Below are 20,546 nucleotides of genomic sequence, written 5' to 3'. Positions count from 1 at the left end.
ATCAGTAGGTTAATGGATAAACTGTGGTATATCCAGATAAATATTATTCATTACAAAAATAGAAGTAAGCTATCAAGCTATAAACAGACATGAAGAAACCTTAAATCCTTATTACTAGTAAAAGAAACCAATTTGAAAAAGCTACATAATGTATAATTCCAAGTATATGACATTCTGGAAAGGTAAAACTATGGACATAGTAAAAAGATCAGTGGTTGTCAGGGTTGGTGAGGAAGAGGAATAGATAGAGCACAGAGGATTTTTTAAGGCCATGAAAATAGGCTGTATGATGTTATAATAATGGATTCATGTCAATATACATTTGTCCAAACTGACAGAATGTGTATAACACTAAGAGTGAACCCTAAGATAAACTATGACTCTGTGTGACCATGATGTACCTAGGCTTATACTTCGAAAAGTGTATAATTTTTGTGGTGATGCTGATAATGAGTGAAGTTATGCAAGTGTGGGAATAGAGGGTATATGGGAAATATCTGTACTTTCCTCTCAACTTTGTTGTAAAGCTGAAAGTGCTCTTAAAAACTGTTTAAGTCATTAAAGAAACTAAACTGTTATACCAGGAAATACCCATTTAATATAAAAGAAATTAGTAAAGAAAGCCAGAGAAAATAAACAACAAACAAACTTGAGACATAGAAAACAAAAAGCAAAATGTCAGATATAAATCTAATCATGTCAATAATATCCTTAAAAGTAAAATGAGTACGGGGCGCCTGGGTGGCTCAGTCGGTTAAGCGGCTGACTTCGGCTCAGGTCATGATCTTGCAGTCCGTGAGTTCGAGCCCCGCGTCGGGCTCTGTGCTGACAGCTCAGAGCCTGGAGCCTGTTTCAGATTCTGTGTCTCCCTCTCTCTCTCTGACCCTCCCCCATTCATGCGCTGTCTCTCTCTGTCTCAAAAATAAATAAACGTTAAAAAAATTTTTTTTTAAAAAGTAAAATGAGTAAACAATACAGTCCAAAAGAAGATAAAAACAAGATGTAATACTGGGTTCTGTTCAGGAGACATATTCTAGAGTCAAAGATACAAATAGTTTGAAATCAACATGATGGAAAAGGATGTATGATGCAAACAACAACTGTAAGAAAATGGAATAGCTATAGTAATATTAGATAAAATACACTTTAAATTTAAAAAGGCTACAACAGGGGCCTCTGGGTAGCTCAGTCAGTTAAGTATCTTCCTCTTGATTTCAGCTTAGGCCCTGATCTCAGGGTCATAGGATTGAGCCCTGCATCAGGCTCTGAACCAGGCATGGACACTGCTTAAGATTCTCCCTCTCCCTTTCTCTTCTGCCCTTCCTCTCCCTCTCTCTCCTGCCCCGCCTCTCTCTGTCTCTCTCTGTCTCAAAAAATTCCTACTAGAAATAAAAAGAAATATTTCATAGTTATGAAGAGTCATTATATTGGTAAATACTGGAAGTATTAATGCAGCCCAATTACATAAAGAACAAAAATAACATAATTAAAAGAAGTAACAGATAATTCCATATATCACACTTTACTTCTATTTTCTACTTACAATAATGGATAGAACAAGTAGAAAGCAATTGACAGGGAAATAAAGAATTTGACCAACACTACAAAATCACAAGACTTAATAGACTTCTACATAGAACACTCTATTAAACAACAGCAGAATTTGTATTTTTCTATTGCAGATAGAACATTATATAGGACAAAGCATATGGTAGGCTGTAAAATAAGCCTTGACAGATGTAAAAAGATTGAAATCATAAAAAAAAAATGTGCTCTTCAATTGTAATGGAATTATATTAGAAATAAATAACAAATTTGGAAAGTTCACAAATATGTGGAAAATAAGTAATACATTTCTAAACAAACAATGGGTAAAAAAATAAATCACCCAGAAATTCCACTTCTACATGTATACCTATAAGAAATGAAAATACGGGTGCCTGGGTGGCACAGTCGGTTGAAAATAGGGGTGCCTGGGTGACCGACTCTTGATCTCAGGTCATGATTTCGTGGTTTGTGAATTCGAGCCCCACATCGGGTTATGCACTGATGATGCAGAGCCTGCTTGGGATTCTGTTTTCCTTCTCTCTGACCCTACTGGTTTGTGCGCTCTCTCTCTCTCTCTCTCAAAATTAATAAACTTTAAAAAATATAAAGAAAAGAAATGAAAATACCTGTCTGCACAAAATACACACATATGCATAGCAACATTATTCAAACTAACCCAAAGTGAAAACAATCTTAATGCCTTATTGAATTTTGTTATTATTAATGGATGAAGGGATGAACACTATAGCCATACAATAAAATCTTATTCATCAAAAAAAAAAATGAAATATTGATCCCTGCTATCATATAAATGAACTTTAAAAATTGGGCTAAGTAATAGAAACCAGTCACAAAGGTCCGCATATTTCTATGATTCCATCTATATGCAACCTCTAGAATTGGCAAATCTAAAGAGTTGTCAATGAGATTAGTAGTTGCCTACAGTTTAAAGTGGGAAGGTAATAATGAACAGCGACTGCTAATGGATACATGTCTTTTGGGAGGGATAATGAATATGTTCTCAAATTAACTTATGGCTGCAAAGCTTTGTGAACATCTAAAAACCATGGAATTGTATACTTTAATTGGATAAATTGTATAGTATATGAGTTATATCTAAAGATTTTTTTAAACATTTTTTTAACGTTTATTTATTTTTGAGACAGAGAGAGACAGAGCATGAACGGGGGAGGGTCAGAGAGAGAGGGAGACACAGAATCTGAAACAGGCTCCAGGCTCTGAGCTGTCAGCACAGAGCCCGACGCGGGGCTCAAACTCACGGACCGTGAGATCATGACCTGAGCCAAAGTCGGCTGCTTAGCCTACTGATCCACCCAGGTGCCCCTAAATAAAGATATTTTAAAACAAAGTAAACTAAAACTTCAGGCTTACAAATGCTGAAAGAACTCATAATAAACAGACTCATACTCAGAGAAAAGTTAGGGGAAGTCCATTAAGTAGAAGGAAAATTATAAAAGACAGAAATATTTACCTATACAGAGGAAGAAAAAGCACCAGAATGGGAATGACATGAATGAATATATATATATTAAAAAATCTTATAATTTAATGTCTTTTAGAGATAATCATCTATTTGAACAAACAATAACAATGCGCTATAAGGTTTATAAACATGTATGTGTTTAAGTAAATGAATAACCACACAAGCATAAAGTCTGGGAGGAAATGGATAGAAATATACTATTGCAATGTTTTTATACTATGTGTAAACTGGTATAAAATCGCCTGGAGGTACACTGTGATAAGTTAAAGATTATACTACAAACCTTTAATAAAACCACTAAAATAGCAAAATAAAGGGTTATAGATAATAAGAAGACAAAGGAAATAAAATAGAATCATAAAAAGAGGGGAAAAGAAGCAGCAAAGAGAATCTAAAGAAAATCAATAAAAATATGACAGATTTAAATCTAAACACAATAATTGCATTAAATATAAATGGTTTAAAGACTCTAATTAGAATGTAGAAATTATTAGATTTTAGAAAAGCAAAACAAACCTATATGGTGCCTACAAGAAGTATACTTTAAACCTAATGACAAATATAGGTTACAAGTAAAAGAATGGATAGACCTATACCATACTAATACTACGCAAAAGAAAGCTGCAGTATCTATTTTAACATCAGACAAAGTAGATTTCACAAAAAGAATACTTCCAGGTACAAAAATATTCTTTTTCTAGTGATGATGTGGTCAATTAATCAAGAGGACATAAAAATCCTAAATGGTTTTACCCCTAATATCACTGTTCCAACATCCATAATTTAAGCGTTGATAGAACTATAAAGAGAAATGGGCAGATACACAGTTATTACCAAAAATTTCAATACCCCACCCTCAATATTTAATAAAATAGGTTTAAAAATCAGTAAGTAATAAATAAGTAGTGAGGATGAAAAGTATAGCACAGGGAATATAGTCAGTAATACTGTAATGTTGTATGGTGACAGATGGTAACTACACTTATTGCGGTGAGCACTGCATAATGTATAGAATAGTTGAATCACTATATAATGTATAGAATAGTTGAATCACACATGAAACTAATATAACATTGTATGTTAACTATACTTCAATATCAGGGGTGCCTGGGTGGCTCAGTTGGTTAAGCATCCGACTCTTGGTTTCAGCTCAGGTCATGATCTCACGTTCCTAGGTTCAAGCCCTACATTGGGCTCCACACTGACAAAATGGAGCCTGCTTGGGATTCTTTCTCTGCCCCTGCCCCACTCATGCACGCACATGCTCTCTCTCTCTCTCTTGCTCTCTCTCTCTCTCTCTCTCTCTCAAAATGAATAAACTTAAAAAAAACTATGCATCAATAAAAAAAAAATAAATACATCAGCAAGTAGATCTTTATAAAAATAAGCACCAACTTCACCTAAATGAATTTACAGAAGACTCCACCTCATAATAGCAGAATACACATCTTTTCCAAGTGCACACCAACATAGATCACATTCTGGGTCATGAAACAAGTCTTAATAAATTTAAAAGGATTCGAGTCATACAAGTATGTTCATTGACCACAGTGGATTTTAATTAGAAATCAGTAACAGAAAGGTAACTGGAAAGATCTTAAATATTTGGAAAATGAATACCACACATTTAAATGAACACCATGCATGGGTGAAAGAAGAAATCAAAAAGGAAATTATATATATAATTTTCAGCCTCATAACTTATGTTTTACTTACTGATTTTTTAAGCCTAGTTTTACTAAATATTGAGAATGGGGTATTGAAATCTCTGATAATAACTGTATATCTGCCCATTTCTCTTTACAGTTCTATCAGTGTTTAAATTATGGATGTTGGAACAGTGATATTAGGGGTAAAACCATTTAGGATTTTTATGTCCTTTTGATTAATTGACCAGATCATCACTAGAAAAAAAAAAAATTGTTCCTGGCAGCATTCTTCTTGTGGAATCTACTTTGATGTTAAAATAGATACTGCAGCATTCTTTTGCATAGTGTTAGTATGGAATAGGTCTATCCATTCTTTTACATGTAACCTATATTTGTCAGTAGGCACCATATAGGTGTGTTTTGCTTTTCTAAAATTCAGTCTAATAATCTCTACATTCTAATGGGAGTCTTTAGGCCATTTACATTTATATATGCGTATATATAAATTTACTGAATGTAAATGAAATCAAAACATTGAAATTTGTGGGATGCCACTATAGTATTACTTGTGGGGAAATTTATAGCACTAAACACTAAAATTAGATGAGATGTCAAATCAGTGACTTCATCTTCCACTTCAAGAAACTAAAAAAAAAAAAGCAAATTAAATATAAAGCAAGTAGAAGAATGATAACAATACAGATCCAAGTGGAAATCAGTGAACTAAAAAACAGAAAAATAATATTCCAATTTAGTAGGTCTCGGGGTTAGGCCCTGATCTCTGTATTTTAAAGAGCTCCCCAGCTCTTCTGATTTAAAGAGCTTTATATCAGAATTATTTGGATAATTCTGAACATAAATTCTGATAATTCTGATAATTCTCAGATAATTCTGAAATAAAGCCAGACTTGTGAACTGTTATACAGATTTCCTCTAGAATCCCTTCAAGCCATGATATTCTATGAAACTATAATTTTGACATCTGCATTTGTCCCTCAAATGTGAATTAGTAGGATAACAACCTAATCAGTATGGGCACAGTAATACTTTATAAAAGGATCTGTAAGATATTTTGGATCAGGATGTTAATTACATACTGATGAAATGCTGACAGCTGAAAAAAAATCTCAATCTAAGACAGAGCTTTTATGCCACTGGAGCTGAGAGTTCTATTCCACTACTCATAAACCAGGCTGAATAGCAGCCAAGATGGTGTGTGGGTCTGGGAACACAGCAGACAGAAGGCATGTGACACTTTCTATTCTCTGTCTATGAGCCAGGTGTTATAATCTATAATTCTTACAACAGGACTTAGATTTAGTTTTAATTATTCCATTTAGAGATGGAAATCTATAAGTGGTGAAGTTGTTTCTTTCTCTCAGTGAATCTGCTGGCAACTGGTGGAAGAACCCATTATTTGAGTCCAGCTCTTTTCTTACTCAAACCCTCTCTAAGCCACATGAAGCTATTTTGCTCAATTCCTGCAATAGTAATGAATAAACATAAGAAACAGATCATTTGTTATTCTATAAATGGAATTGCATATTCAAATCAAGTCCAGTCATTAGATTATTCCTAGGGACATGTGATCTCAGTTATTTACCAAATTACATATAAAAAATACTTATACATTGAAATCTCATTATATGTTTCCTACAAGCAAAAATACAGCCTGGTGAAAAAAAAAAAAAGTCTTTTTAATGAACTGAACTGCAAGCATATGCTCTAATACAGGCTTGCCTTACAAAGAACTCTGCCTTAGGTAAAACAATGCCATGGTAAAATCCTAAGTCTAAGGTACGTGTGTCAAAAGGATCACTGCCCAAAATGTGGGCATTATGTGGGGATTATGTGAGGAAGGGTCACCTACCACCATGTGTTGAGCTGAGGTGATGGGTCTTAACCCAGTGTCTGCTGGATGCCTACTTAGTCTCCCAAAGAGATGACAGGTATAATTTCTCCACAAAATTTACTCTCCACCCCCCTATGCATTTGAAATAGCTTTATGAGAGAATCAGTTAACTGTCTACAGTAATAGCTTTTACTTCAAGGACAGCAATTAAGAATGTCTGTTTCCTCTCCTCCTACATCTGTTCTGCGAATGGAGTGAATACATTTGAATTGTTTTCTGGATATACAGTAATTGTTGAGAAATGACAACTTACCCATCTGTGTAGTAGGCTGTGGTTTTTAGGTGAAGACTAACTAATCTGACCTAAATATACACTTGAAACAGCCCTCCGATGTGCATTAAGAAAGGAAAAGATTGTTAGAAAGGTCATCTGAAAATCAGTGCCCAGCTGAGGCAGTTAGTCTGCTATGCATTAGAGACCCCAAATACAGCACACCTTACCTTCAACTCTTTTCCTCTAACATACAAGCACCGACACTTCAACACCTGAACTTCATTTCTTTGGATTAAAACCTTATGTCTCTTATTCTTTCTTAAAATATAAAAACCATCAGGATGAGGGACAATTGTATATATCCATTATAAATCATATCTTAATAATACATTTGATTCTTTGTACAGCCCTTCATACATTTCAAAATTCTCTCAAATTCTGTGATCTAACTTGAACTCTCAAAACCCTATGGAAGGACATGGTAGGAGTTGTCACATTTACACACATCAGGAAACAGCTCAGAAAGACATGAGGGTTTTCTCTGCCTTTCCACTGGCTATTCCAGGCTTCTCTCTGATACATCACATCTGTGACCAAAAGTCTTTAAGCATTCTTTTTATAGTTCTTTGGTTACTCAATCATGCCCATAATTTTTCACTGAAAGATATCAAAGAGCAACACAATAAGACATGATTTAAAAATTATACTTCAAAGCCCACTTATTATGTCTCTTAGTTGCTTAACATGCATTATCCACAACAAAACTAACTCCTAACTTATCTGGGGTCATATTCCCATACTTAGTATTGTCTCTTTCCCTTTCGTTAGTATTGTCTCTTTCCCTTTCGTCATCCAGCAACATGACCCTGGAATGGGTAGGAGCTCCTCCTATAGCACTCAGCAGGGTATTCTCTAGGTCACTTCAGTAATCCTGAATCAGTGTGGAGCTACCGTGTCCAGTTCTGGGAGGTGTGAAGAAAAGAAGTTCAGGACATCTTAGCAAGTGGAGCATTCCCCACTGAGGAGGAGGTTAGGATTCCTCTGTCTTCTGCCACCAAGTTACAGCAGTGGCAGAGATCACCTTCTCACTCATGCAACCAGCTTCTTCTCATACCGGATGCTCATCATTCCTCATTTAGAAGAAGTTTTAACTAAACTGGGAAAATAAACTTTGGAAAAGCCTGGAAAAGAAGTCCAGATATGCAAATACCTGAAGAAGAGGGATAGAAAATTAATCCTTCTTATCATGGACATAGTCAAGAAAAGATTATTCAGATGTTCTGCTTAGATTAAATGAGTCCATGAGTCATTTCTATGCATTGTGCATGTATTCGGTGTTCATTCACCTTTAAAAGCAAACAAATAACCTTTTATTTTTCCCAATACTGATTGTACTTGGTATAGACAGTCCAGATTATAGACAGGGAATTTGTATTCTGTAATACTCTATTTTCAGGAGAGTGGTTCAAATTTCTTGAAATCCTGAAGGGAGAGAAATTCACTCAGGTTCATTTCCTTTCCTTTTCACAATTCTCTTATTAGAAGGTTTATCCTCCTCCAGCCTTTTCGAGCTCACATGACAAGATCTGTTCCGGAGATAAATGATACCCTAAATAACCCTGAACTAGTAAAGGACACAGCAGAAGTATTACTTAGAATGATGGATAGTTAAAGATGGAGAACTAAAACAGATACATTCATAATTTAGAAGTTAGTTGAGGAGAGAGAATAGCTGGAAAAATAGTGAGTATTTTTAAAACATAATGATCACAATTTGTATTATGAAAACTAAGTAGAAGATTCCATGTGGATATGTTACTTCTATGCAACATAAATGAGTCTGTTCGATTCCATCTATTTATTGTTGACAATAACAGTGATGAGCCATTTTATTTATTTCCTGAGAACGCAGTTAGACTATGTATATTGGGAGATGCCAACATAAACTACTGCATCTATAGTTAGGAACTGCGAACTGTGTCCTGGGGTGGGGGGAAAGAAGATCAATTCTCAGCTGCAGAACTATGGAAAGTACACAAAAGTGTTGCAGAAGCAGTTTCATGGCTGCAACACATTACATCATCCTCAAGACAGTCCTTCAATATGTGCTATTTCTATTGTACAGATGAGGAACTGATACTTAAAGAAATTCAAGGAAGACACTTGTTCCACTCTGGCTGGGAGGTAAGAGGGGGGCAGACCATGAAAAGGGGTTCTTGTAGGAGGTAATATCTAGGCTTGAAGAAAGGTAGCAAAAAGCTTAGTATGGAAGTGGGAGAAGGGTGTTAATATAATCACACCTGGAATGAAAGAATAGAAAAATCAAGTATCCAGATAAGGAAAGCAGGAGGGTTGATGTCCCCAAAAGGTATAACATGTGAGGTGTGGAGTTTGAGGAAGTGAAAGTGGAAGTAGGTAAGGGCCAGATAGTGGCTTACCTCTTAATTTCATTCTAGGGGCTTGATTTTATCCTAGAATCAAGTGGAGTTTGAATGAATTTAAGCTAAAGAGTGCCTTAAACAGGCTTGCCTTATTCCAAAGTGGGATTCGCAATATCAACTCCTAAAGTGCTTTTTTGGGGGGACCCTACCCCCTTCCATCCTCTTTAGAAAAAAACAAGCATCTATGTTGCTCCCCACTTGTTCATGGTCCAGGGCTTGGTGCAGAGTGAAAGCACAGTAAATAGGGACTGACTGGGAGAGGGAGGGAGAGTGATAGAGAGGTGAGCAGATAAATTGGTAATTACAGTAAACTAATAATAGATTCATGTATAGCACTATGTTATGAAATACAAGTTGACTGTATCCTGATGAAGAGGCATCAGGGTTATAGCACATAAAATGGGCTACATGTGAAAAAAGTAGTGAGAAAAGAAAATAAATTCTGATTTTTATAGGAAATTGTCCTTTAAAGCAAAGCCCTTCTAAATCCTGAAAGAAAATCATGTCTAATTCAGTATCTTTGACCAGGAGAGCTGATCTTGGGCAGTTATTCTGATTGAGCATCAATGAGTTGCAGGAATTAGCCATTCAGACATTGTTTACCATTTAAATGCAGCAGGAAGAGGATCCTATAATGCACCAGTGATCCTTCAGACTTTCATTAGGTCATTCTGCTGCCCCAAGGATCATGACAATGTAAATGGTGGAACTTTAAAGTCATAGACCAAAAGATGTATATCCTGGTTTACAGTTCAAAATCTTTCACTCAAAAACCACAGAGCCCTTCTGATGACATGAGGCTTTAGAAGAGTTGCCATCTAAAAAAGTATTCTTCCTTTATGTGCATTATGCTGTTTCACTTGGAAAATTCAAAATTCCTTGTGTACATAATGGAAAAATAAAATCTCCAGAGTTGTGAATAGTGCTTGCCTTTTGCCTTAATATATCCCCTTCTGAGTGTTTTGGTGTGTGTGTGTGTGTGTGTGTGTGTGTGTGTGTGTGTGTGTGTAGAAGGGATTCTCTGTTTTTTAATAGGATTGCCTGGCATTTTCTACAACTAGTAATGTGGCTAGGTAATCTAGCTATAGTCAGAGATCTGGGTTGGAAGCTGAACTCACCCACTTTCTACCCATGTCCAATTTTCCACTTCTGAAGACAAATGTGGTGTCTACCATAGATTGAAGGTGCAGTGCTATACTGTAACACAAGATAAGCAAAGGATTATACTTACCCAGAACAGCAAGGAACAAGTCTTATTTATCTTTGCTCTAGGGCCAACCACAGTGTCTGACAACTAATGAGGAAATTAGCACCATTATCTCAATCTTCTCTTTCCATATTAATGCAGAATTACTGCAATCTTCACATTGCATAGACCCTTCATTTAAGGGGAAAATGTGGTGACAATTGAATTTATGAACCTTGTGCAATGGTAATTTAGATGTACTGCTCACTGAATAAATGTCTTAAAGCTGCAAGGAAGTTTATGAGTAATTTGGTGCCCTTCTTTCATTGTATAGAAGAGGCAACAGAAACACACAAAGATGACATGAATGCTCCAATAATGCACTGGGTATGTATCTCCAAACTTTCTGCACACTACATCACAAGGGTTTTGATGTTCTATGCCTACTGAAACCAGTGTAATTCTATGTCCTGCTACTGATAAATTGGACACCTGAGCCTCAAACTTGGAAAACCAGAGGAACAAAGAGCTGGGGTAGTATGCAAGCTAGCAAGCTGCTGGACTCTAAATGAAACTCAGCCCCATGGAGAAGAATAAATAAGCTACAGTTTTGGTTCATCCTATGAAAAATGTGTCTGCCACAATCCTCATGTTCTCTGATCATCACCAAGAATATGGTACAGGCCTGTACCAACAACTGTATGCATTCCTCTCCTGGCCAAACACACCACTTTTGTCTTGGTCTTGGATGAGAATCTACTTTTAAAATCAATCTATCATTAATCTATCAAAACAATTGATAGAAAACAACCTAGACAGAAAATCAGCAAAGATATAGCAGAACTCAACAATACCACCAAACAACAGGATCCAATCCATTCAGCAACAGCAAAATGCACATTCTTTTCAAGTGCCTATGGAACATTCACCAAAATAGACCATATTCTGGGCCATACAACAAACATTAACAAAATCAAAAGAATTTAACTCATATAGAGTATATTCTCTGGTCACAATGGAATCAAACTAAAAATCAGTAAGAGGTAACAGGAAAACTTCCAAACACTTGGAAACTAAAAACACACTTCCAAATAGTCTATGAGTTAAGGGGGGAAAAAAACTCAAGAGAAAGAAACACATTGAACTTAATAAACAATGAAAGTCCAACATACCAAAATCTGTGAGATATAGCTAAACTAGTGCAGTGAGGGTAATTTAAAGTACCCTTGCTTAGATTAGAAAAGAAGAGTCTCATGTCAAGAAACTAAGTGCTACATCAAAACAGAAGAAGAGTAAACCAAACTCAAAGAAAGCAGAAAAAACAAATAATAAAAATAAAAGCAAAGCTTAATGAAATTGAAAACAGAAAAACAATAGAGAAAAACAATGAAACAAAAAGGAGATTCTAATAAATTACATTTAGAATAAATAATAAATAAATTTAGAATAAATAAATAATAAATAAATAAATAAATAAATAAATAAATAAATAAGAAAAGGTCAATCAAATAAATCTCTAGCAAGATGACAAAGAAGAAATAAAGATGACACAAATTACTGTTATCAGAAATGAAGCAAAGGATATATTATAGGCCCTAAAGATATTAAAAGGTTTATAAAGGAATATCAGAAACTATTCTACACACATAAATTAACATCTTAAAGGAAATGGACCAATTCCTTGAAAAGCACAAACCATCATAACTTACCTAAGTTGAAGAGACTTATAACTATTAAGGAAATTAATTTGTAATGACAAAAATCCCAGAAAAGTAATCTCCTGACCCAGACAGTATCACTGGAGAATTCTATCAAATATTTAAATGAGTAGTTAACACAAATTTTTACACAATCTTTTCCAGAAAACAGATGAAGCTAGTGCTACCTGATACCAAAACCAAAGACTGTCAAAAAAAAAAAAAAAAAAAAAAGGAAAAAGAACTACAGACCAATGTTCCTCATGAATAGAGATGCAAACATTCTTACCAAAATATTGGCAAATAAAATTTAGCAATATATAAACAGAGGTTTTGAAAAAGAGTATTATCAAACACATAACCATGTGGGGCTTATTCTAGGGTTGCAAGACTGATTCAGTATTAGAAAATCACTCAACCTAATTCACCATATTAAGTGTCTAATATATATAAATATAATTTGGCAAAATTCAACATCATTCATGATAAAAAGAAAAAAAAACTTTCAGAAAACCAGAAATAGAGGGAACTCTCTCAGTTTGATAAAGAACATATACAAAATAACTCTAGGTAACATTACATTTAATAATAAAAGACTGAGTGCCTTTCCTCTGAGATCTGGAATAAAGCAAGGTGTCCACTCACACTATTGCTCTTCAACAGAGTGTTGGAAGTTCTAGCCAGTGAATAAGGCTATAAAATAAAATAAAAGACATACAGATTGGAAAGCAAGACATAAAACTTTCAGATGACATGATGGTGTACACAGAAAATCCCAAGGAACCTATCAAAAAATGAACACACAAAACTTCCTAAAACTAGTGAGTTTCAGCAAGTCAGAGAACACAAAATCAACATATAAATAATAACTATATTGCTGTATATCTAGCAATGACACAGGGAAAAAGAAAATTGTAAAAACAGTACCATTTGTAATCACTCCAAAAGCATGAAATATTTAAGGGGAAAATATAACAAAATATATTCAGGACTTGTATACTAAAAACTGTAAAACACTAGATGTAAAAAATTTAGGAAGATCTAAAATGGAAAAACATATCACATTTGTGGGTCTGAATACTCAACATAGTAATGACAGCATTTTTCCAAAACTAATACAGAGACTTAAAGATTTTTCTAGATATAGACAAGGTAATTCTAAAATTCATATGGGAAACAAATGGATTATAAGAGTCAAAATGATTTTTAAAGAGAGTAATAAAGAGGCTGAACTAATCTACCCAATTTTAAGACTTACTATATAACTATAGTAACCAGGACTGTGGGTATTGACACAGTGATAGACACAAAGATGAAAAGAACAAAATAGAGAACCCAGAAATAGCCTACACTAGTTGATTTTGGCAAATGTGTAAATGCAATTCAACAGAGAAAAGACAGTCTTTTTAATAAATGGTGATAGAGGAACTAGATATCCATACCAAAAAAAAAAAAAAAAAAAGATGGTGAAGGGAGCTTAGCTCTAAACCTCACACCCTGATTTTATATAAAGACAGATAATGAATTAAATGTAAAACATAAATTTATAAAACTTTTAGAAAAAAACAAAGGAGAAAATCTTGAGGAACAGGGGCTTCATGAAGAGTTCTTAGACAACTCCAAAAGCATGTTCCATAAAAGATTAAAAATTAATAAACTGAACTTAATCAATATTAAAAAATTTTCCTCTGTGACAGATCTTATTAAGAAGATGAAAAGATGAGCTACATATTGAGAAAAACATCTGCAAACTATACCTGGCAAAGGAATCATACCTAGATTTTATGAAGAACTCAATAACAGAACAACAAAAATAAAATAAGATAAAATAAATAAAATAAAATAAAATAATTTTTAAAGGGCAACCAATATGAAGAGACATTTCAATGAAGAGGACATAATGTTGGCAAATACACACATAAAGGGAACTCAATATCACTAACCATCAGGAAAATACTAATCAAAACACAATGAGGTATCAATCTAGTAGATTTATACCTATTAGAGCAGCTAAAATAAAAATAGTGACATTGTTGGTGAAGACAGAGAAACTAAATTTCTCAAAAATTGCTGGTGGGAACAGAAAATGGTACAGACACTTTGGAAAAAAAGTTTGACAGTTTCTTAAAAAAACTAAACAGACATTTATCGTATGGCTTAGCAATCATACTCCTGGGCATTCACCCCAGAGAATAAAATCTTATTTCTACACAGAAACCTGTAAACAAATACACACAGTCATTTTATTTGTAATGGACAAAAACTGGAAACAACAAAAATGTTCCTCAAGAGGTGAGTGGATAAACAAACTGTGGTACATTGCTGCCATGGATGATTATGTAGTAATAAGAAAGAACACACTACTATGAATACACACAACAAGTTGAATGGATCTCCAAATCACTTTGCTGAGGGAAAAAAAGCCAATCTCAAAAGGTCACATACTGAATGACTGCATGGATGTGACATTCTAAAAATGACAAAAATACAGAAATAACAAATAGTGGCTGACGGGGGTTAGGAATTTTGGAGGAGAGAGGTAGGCATGACTACAGGAGCAGCAGGAGTGGGATCTTTATGACGACAAAATAGTTCAGTATGTTGATTGCAGTGGTCCTTCCACAAATCTACATATGATAAGACAACATGAAACCATGCACACACATTGTAACAGTGTCAATCTCTTCGTTTTGACATGATACTACAGTCATAAATTATGTGACTGCACTATCTTTGCAATTTCCTTTGAATTTATCATTATTTAAAGTAAAAACTTAAAGAATATATCTCACGGTATATTTTCTATTGGAATAACAAACATCGACACTCACTTCCAATATCTGGCCTCAGCTTTTTATCATATTCTCTTAGCAACTTGTTGAGGATAAGAGTCACATCAGTGTCTTGGGATTTTGGAGCCAAGACCCACTTTTGGTTTGATGATGAATCTTCATATTCATCCTCTTCCACCTTCCTGGACCTGTAATTATGGCACAAAGTGTGAAGTATAAGTGGTAGCAATAGCTCCAGGAAGTGTCTTAAGCTTGGCCCACTCAAGCACCATTGACATAGGTAGAAAGTCCCCAATACTCACAGCCCAATCAATGGGTTACATCTAAAATGAAAACAAAACAAAACTCATTTTAGAAATAATCCAATTGGATGAATGCCACTGCTCTTAACATGTCATGATGTTTTCATTAAATGTCACAAAATTATTCCTTGTGTACGTTAAACTATAGACTGTTAAGTAAATCAATGCCAGAAGGTCAGCCAAGCATCAATCACCCTTGCTTGGATCCACCTTGAAAACCTCTGAAGGTCAAAACACAAACCTTCCAGATGTTTGTCAGATGGTGACTTTACATGCTGTTTCCACCCCCTACTGCCAAGACCTCATTTTAGTTGAAGGTGAGAATAGGTTTTGCAGAATCACACTCACTGAAAAATAGTTAAGTCTGAATTCTGTTCTTCTTAAGGAGACTGGAACCTTCGGTCAAGGTAGACATGGGCACATTATCAGGTGGTCTGTTTGGCCAGCACTAATGTGTGGTGACAGGGAACAGAGATGGTGTTTGGTGAATAACTTCTGGCAAGTTGACATGCCTCCTCCAACACAAACTGATTCATTTCTTACAGAGCAGGCTAATACAGACATTAAAAATTAAAATATTTCTAATATGTCTTAATCATTTGGCCCCTCAATAAATGGATCAAAATGAATGTTTGAGCACTTTTGAGCTTGTCTCATGCAACATGACAGCTACCTCTCCTGGGTGATACACACTGACAGAAGTACTTGAATGGAGAGGCATCAAAATGACAAGTTAGTTTTCTCAGCTGAGTGAGGCCACCTGAACAGCACAGCCTTTTGGGCTTGAAAAGAGGAGAGTCTCCTTCTGCATCAAAGCAGCATTTCCAGGTGGACTGCATTTACTAGGGCAAAAAAAAAAAAAGCCTGTAAAACAATAAACAGTTTTGCTTATACTCTGTCAACATAAATGCCTTAGTGACTTTTCACCAAAGAGAACAAAATATGGAATAGAAAATTGTATTGAGGTTTATTTGTCCTGACTTTGTATCAGCTCATTTCTGTTTAGCTTCCCAGAGAGAAGCCAAAATGTTAACATTATCCCAGGGCAACTGTGCTCTGGGACACAAGTTTCTTTAAGTTAAATTTTGGAATTGTCTAAATTATCTACAATGAACATGAAAGAAATGAAGAGAGTAAATTTTCAAAAATTTATTATCTCTACTTTGTTTAAATCCTCATAATCATATATATATTATATTACAATCACATAATTATATCTATAGTATAATAGTTTATATAATTTTATGTAATATGTAATCATACATATATGTCATATATTATATACATTATAGTCTTTTTATGAGTATTAACTAGCCTTAACCTAGATTAGGGCAGTATCACATAGTCTAGTCTCAGATGACTATACACATTTATATAAGATTTTGAAAATGAGTACATGGTATATGTCTGGCAGATTGATTTCACTGAAGTTTTTCCTAGGCTTATCTTAAACTGTAATTATATTTGTTGAATATGTATCGTCTAGAAGGTTAAAATAAATCATCCATAGAAACTATAAATTGCTGGGAGCTTTTATTTGCACTTAACATTCACCATCAATAAGAACTTAACAAATTTGGGACACATTCAAGAAGTGACATGTTGCATTTCATTATTTGTAAAACTGAACTTTTACAAATAACAATATAGAATTTAAAATGTCACTGTAGAATATTTTATCAGAAATATTGTCAGGAATATCGTGTTGGGGGAAAAAAAAAAGAGAGAGGCTGAAGCAGGCTCTGCAGGACTTGGTTAGCTAGAAGCAATCATTGCCCACAGGACCTGGCAATTCATTCCACAGCAAAACCATTTGGGAGACTGGGGACAGAGGGACAGATCACCTTGGCAGAATCACATATAACATTCTCAAGACATGTTCCAACTCAGCCACAGTCCTTTCCTCTATCCCTCTGTTGTCTCTCTGCCTCTTTCTCTCTCTTCTGTCTTCTCTTTGCCTCCCATCCCTTTCTCTCTTACCCCTCTCCTGAAGTCCCCTCCCCCACCCCCAAAGACAGCTCACTCCACAGACCAGACTATGCTTTTCGTGCTCTGCTATTTTTTATTGCCCCAATGGTCATATGTACATAGATTGAGAACATTAACTCTTCATCAGTTCTCTATATATACACAGGCTTCGTTTCTGAAAAATTCTTTTAACTACTTCAAATGCAGGTATTGTAATGAGCCTAATTCTCCCTCTAGTGGTGAGGAGAGGGTTTTCCTGAAATTGCATAAGCGTCTTCCTTAGAGGCCAAGGCAGGTGAGAGTGGGAGAGAGGAGGAAGGAAAAGCAGCAGCATCCTCTCCCACCCCTTTAGGAGGTCAACCAGGACCTACAGCTTGATGGCTGGGCTGGGGTACACAGTTGCAAAGCATGGGCAGAGATCCCCTTGTCTCCTTAGAGACTGACACTGAGCTTTTCCCAATTCTGATCTTCCGTCAGTTTGCTGCAGGACTTCAGAGAATGAAATAAAAGCCTCACAGTGCTGATGTCAGACCACCAGCCCCACAGGAAAATCTTCCCTTTGATGAAAACCAAATCTCATCTCAGAGGACCCACTAGAATGTGAATAAAACACGAATGATCTGCTTTTCTAAGTGGGTTATATATAATCTTTACGAGTGTTCTGTTATCAGGATTTTGGATCCTAAATACTATAACTGCAATTAGCTTTTTCTTAAAAACAAACCAGCAATGTATCGTCATTTTTAGATGTTATTTTCACATCTTACACCTTCTCTTTGACTAGAAGGACAAAGTCTGAAGTGTTTTTAAATATTAAAAGGAGCTCCTAAACCTCAGAAATCAGTTAAGTGTCTGCAAGGTATCACCAAGCTCCAGGCATGACTTAGTGTGTTCTAATGCATAATAAGCACATCCATGGGGTGTCTGAACAGGGTGCTTTTCTCTCCATGGAGTTGCCAAACCATCACCACAGAGCACACTGTTAGAACATTTTCCAGGGATTTTGAACACCAGAAGAGCATTCCAGAGTGCAAACAAGAACCCTCTCAGCATTAATAACAGTTATGAAAGATGACACTGGTCATCAGATTATTTTACATGTCTGTAAAACCCATTCAAAGAATGAAGACACTTTCAAAGGAGAGGCGTATAGCAATATAATTAGTTTAAAATTTGGATTTTCTTGCAACTGATATACAACCTCTATTTTGAAGTCTAGGGAATGAACCAAGATATAGAACATATTAAAATCATTACATGTGCCTTGGTTAAATTTAAGTATGAAGAATCCCAAGAAATTAGACATGTATTTGGGAATTCCCTAGAAACCTGACTGCTTCATGTTAGATACTAAGACATCTTCCTACTTCCTAAGCACATAAACTAATGAGGACAATGAGCAGTTTTCCTTTTAGCATATTAAGTATCTATAAATCTAAAGTATCTGTAATTAATGATCTAATTCTGAAATATAGGTCACTTCATCCAGTTTGTGGCAACAGAAAAGATCATGTGGATATGACTTCAAATCTGGATTATATACTTCAGAATTCTACATTATGCCTGGTGCTATCTGCTGGTCTCTCTGGCTCTAGACAGAGATACATCCAGGTGGAATCAATTTCAGAAAGTGGGCTTCCATTTCCTTCCCCAGTTCTCTCCTTAGACGGGAAGAAACTGGAGTTGAAAGGCCCAATGAGTACTATGCCTGGTGGAGAGAGCTGCCTGTGAGTCACCAGTTGACAGTCTCTGGCACACTATCTGCCTTTCACACTTTCACCTCTTAGTGGGGATAATGGTATGGAGGGGATGGCCAGGGCTTTCTTCTTCAGAGCCAAACACCCCTGCCAAAGGTGGGGAGTGAGACTGGGGCTCCTATTACGTCTTTTAAGATTTGTTAATGTACCTCCTTCCTTCCTTCCTCACATGAATGAATATGTAAGCCTGTCATCGTCTACTGACACTTGCAGCGCTTACTGCCCATAGGAAGGCTCTCTAGTTCTTTAGCTTCCAGATACAGAAAATAAAGAGGTGTCAAAACAAGAGTGTTTTGGGGAAGTGGGTGTCCCAAGATTCTTGGGATGGGGATAGGGGGAGAGGCATGGAGCTGCTCTGATTTCCAAAGTCTGGGCCAGAGATCTAGTCTAGGAGACAGAACTAAAGAAACCAAACCCAGAATATCCTGTTATATTTACAGCAACAGGGTTTAACCACTCTGGTCCCATCGTCCTTCCACCCTCATGAGCCATCTTCATCCTTTCCTGGAGGTCTCTAAGCTCCCATTATTTGGTTGCTATTCTAGGATGAAGGTTATGGGTATTTATGGTAAGATAATGTCTTACAGTTGCCAGGAAAAGCCTTATTATCAATTATCAACATGCTTTATGGGAGTAAGTGTGTATGTCTGTGTGTGTGAAAACTGGCTCATCTAGAAGGGGTGCATGTGTATAGTATGTGTTTGCAGAACCTGGAGAGGAGAATCATTTCTGAGAAGAAGGGTTCTTTCCCTTGCTCCAATCCTCTTCTGCCTGCCTCCAGCCTGGATGTTCTTTGCCAGTGTGATCTAAACTAGGCAGCTAGGAAATCATGACTTCTTAGTCCTGGGAAATTTCAGAGTGATGGAAATTATACAGAACGTCAGTCAATGTGTTTGTATGAACCCCTGGAACACTTGTAGAGAGGGGTAAATGGGAGGTACACACCGCCGGTCATTTATGATAGTGGTTTTCAAAACCCCTTAAAACCACCATATCCGAAAAGCTTCAAGAGAAGAGCCCCATTAATCTCAGAGTCCCCACATTCCTGGTTTCAGAGAAGGCTGCAGCCGCCCAGCCTGGAGAGGCAGATAGCCCTGTCAAAGGGGAGACTGGGACAGGTGAGATGCAGGCGGACTCCGTCTTCCCCGGGCCGGCCCCAAAGGGGCTATGCCGCAGCCCAGCCGACGGCGGGACGCACCGGGACTCCTGGCCGGCAGACAGCGCCCCCCGCCGCCTTCCCGTCCCGCTCGGAGCCTCCAGGGCTGCAGGGCCCGGGCGCCACTTACCGGGCGTGCAAACCCGAGAACAGACAGAGGAGGAGGAGCAGCTTCGGGGCCATGGTGCGGTGGAGCTCGGGGAGCAGGGTCTGGGGCCTCCAGCCAGGCGCGGCTTCCTCCGGAGCGCGGGCCTCGCCTCCGCGGGCTCTTCCCTCCCTCGCTGCCTTTGATGCCACTGACTGCGGCGCCACTCGGGCTCCCGGCCACCGCCGCCGGACAGGTGTGGGCTCGGGCGGGCCGCCGCGCCCCCGACGGCCCGCGGGTCTGCGCCCAGCTCTGCGGGGTGCACGCGGGGCACC

At 36.8% G+C, this 20,546-nt stretch overlaps 1 protein-coding gene across 4 annotated transcripts in view; it reads right to left on the bottom strand.

Moving 5' to 3' along the window:
* Nucleotides 1-20,495, bottom strand: part of GABRG3 (gamma-aminobutyric acid type A receptor subunit gamma3) — a 717,311-nt gene extending 696,816 nt beyond the window's left edge. For all 4 annotated transcript variants that reach the window (XM_040493887.1, XM_040493886.1, XM_040493888.1 and 1 more), the window contains exons 1-2: nucleotides 20,257-20,495; nucleotides 14,983-15,131 (exon numbers count right to left, since the gene is read on the bottom strand). In XM_040493887.1, coding sequence (XP_040349821.1) covers nucleotides 14,983-15,131; nucleotides 20,257-20,309 — 202 coding nt within the window. In that variant the 5' untranslated portion in view covers nucleotides 20,310-20,495. The remainder of the gene's footprint in view (nucleotides 1-14,982; nucleotides 15,132-20,256) is intronic.
* Between the last annotated feature and the right edge of the window lie 51 nt (nucleotides 20,496-20,546).

The sequence above is a fragment of the Herpailurus yagouaroundi genome, unplaced genomic scaffold (genome assembly GCF_014898765.1).
Source record: "Herpailurus yagouaroundi ecotype Mexico unplaced genomic scaffold, PumYag 185, whole genome shotgun sequence".
Taxonomy (NCBI): domain Eukaryota; kingdom Metazoa; phylum Chordata; class Mammalia; order Carnivora; family Felidae; genus Herpailurus; species Herpailurus yagouaroundi.
This window is presented reverse-complemented; position numbering and strand designations above follow the sequence as displayed.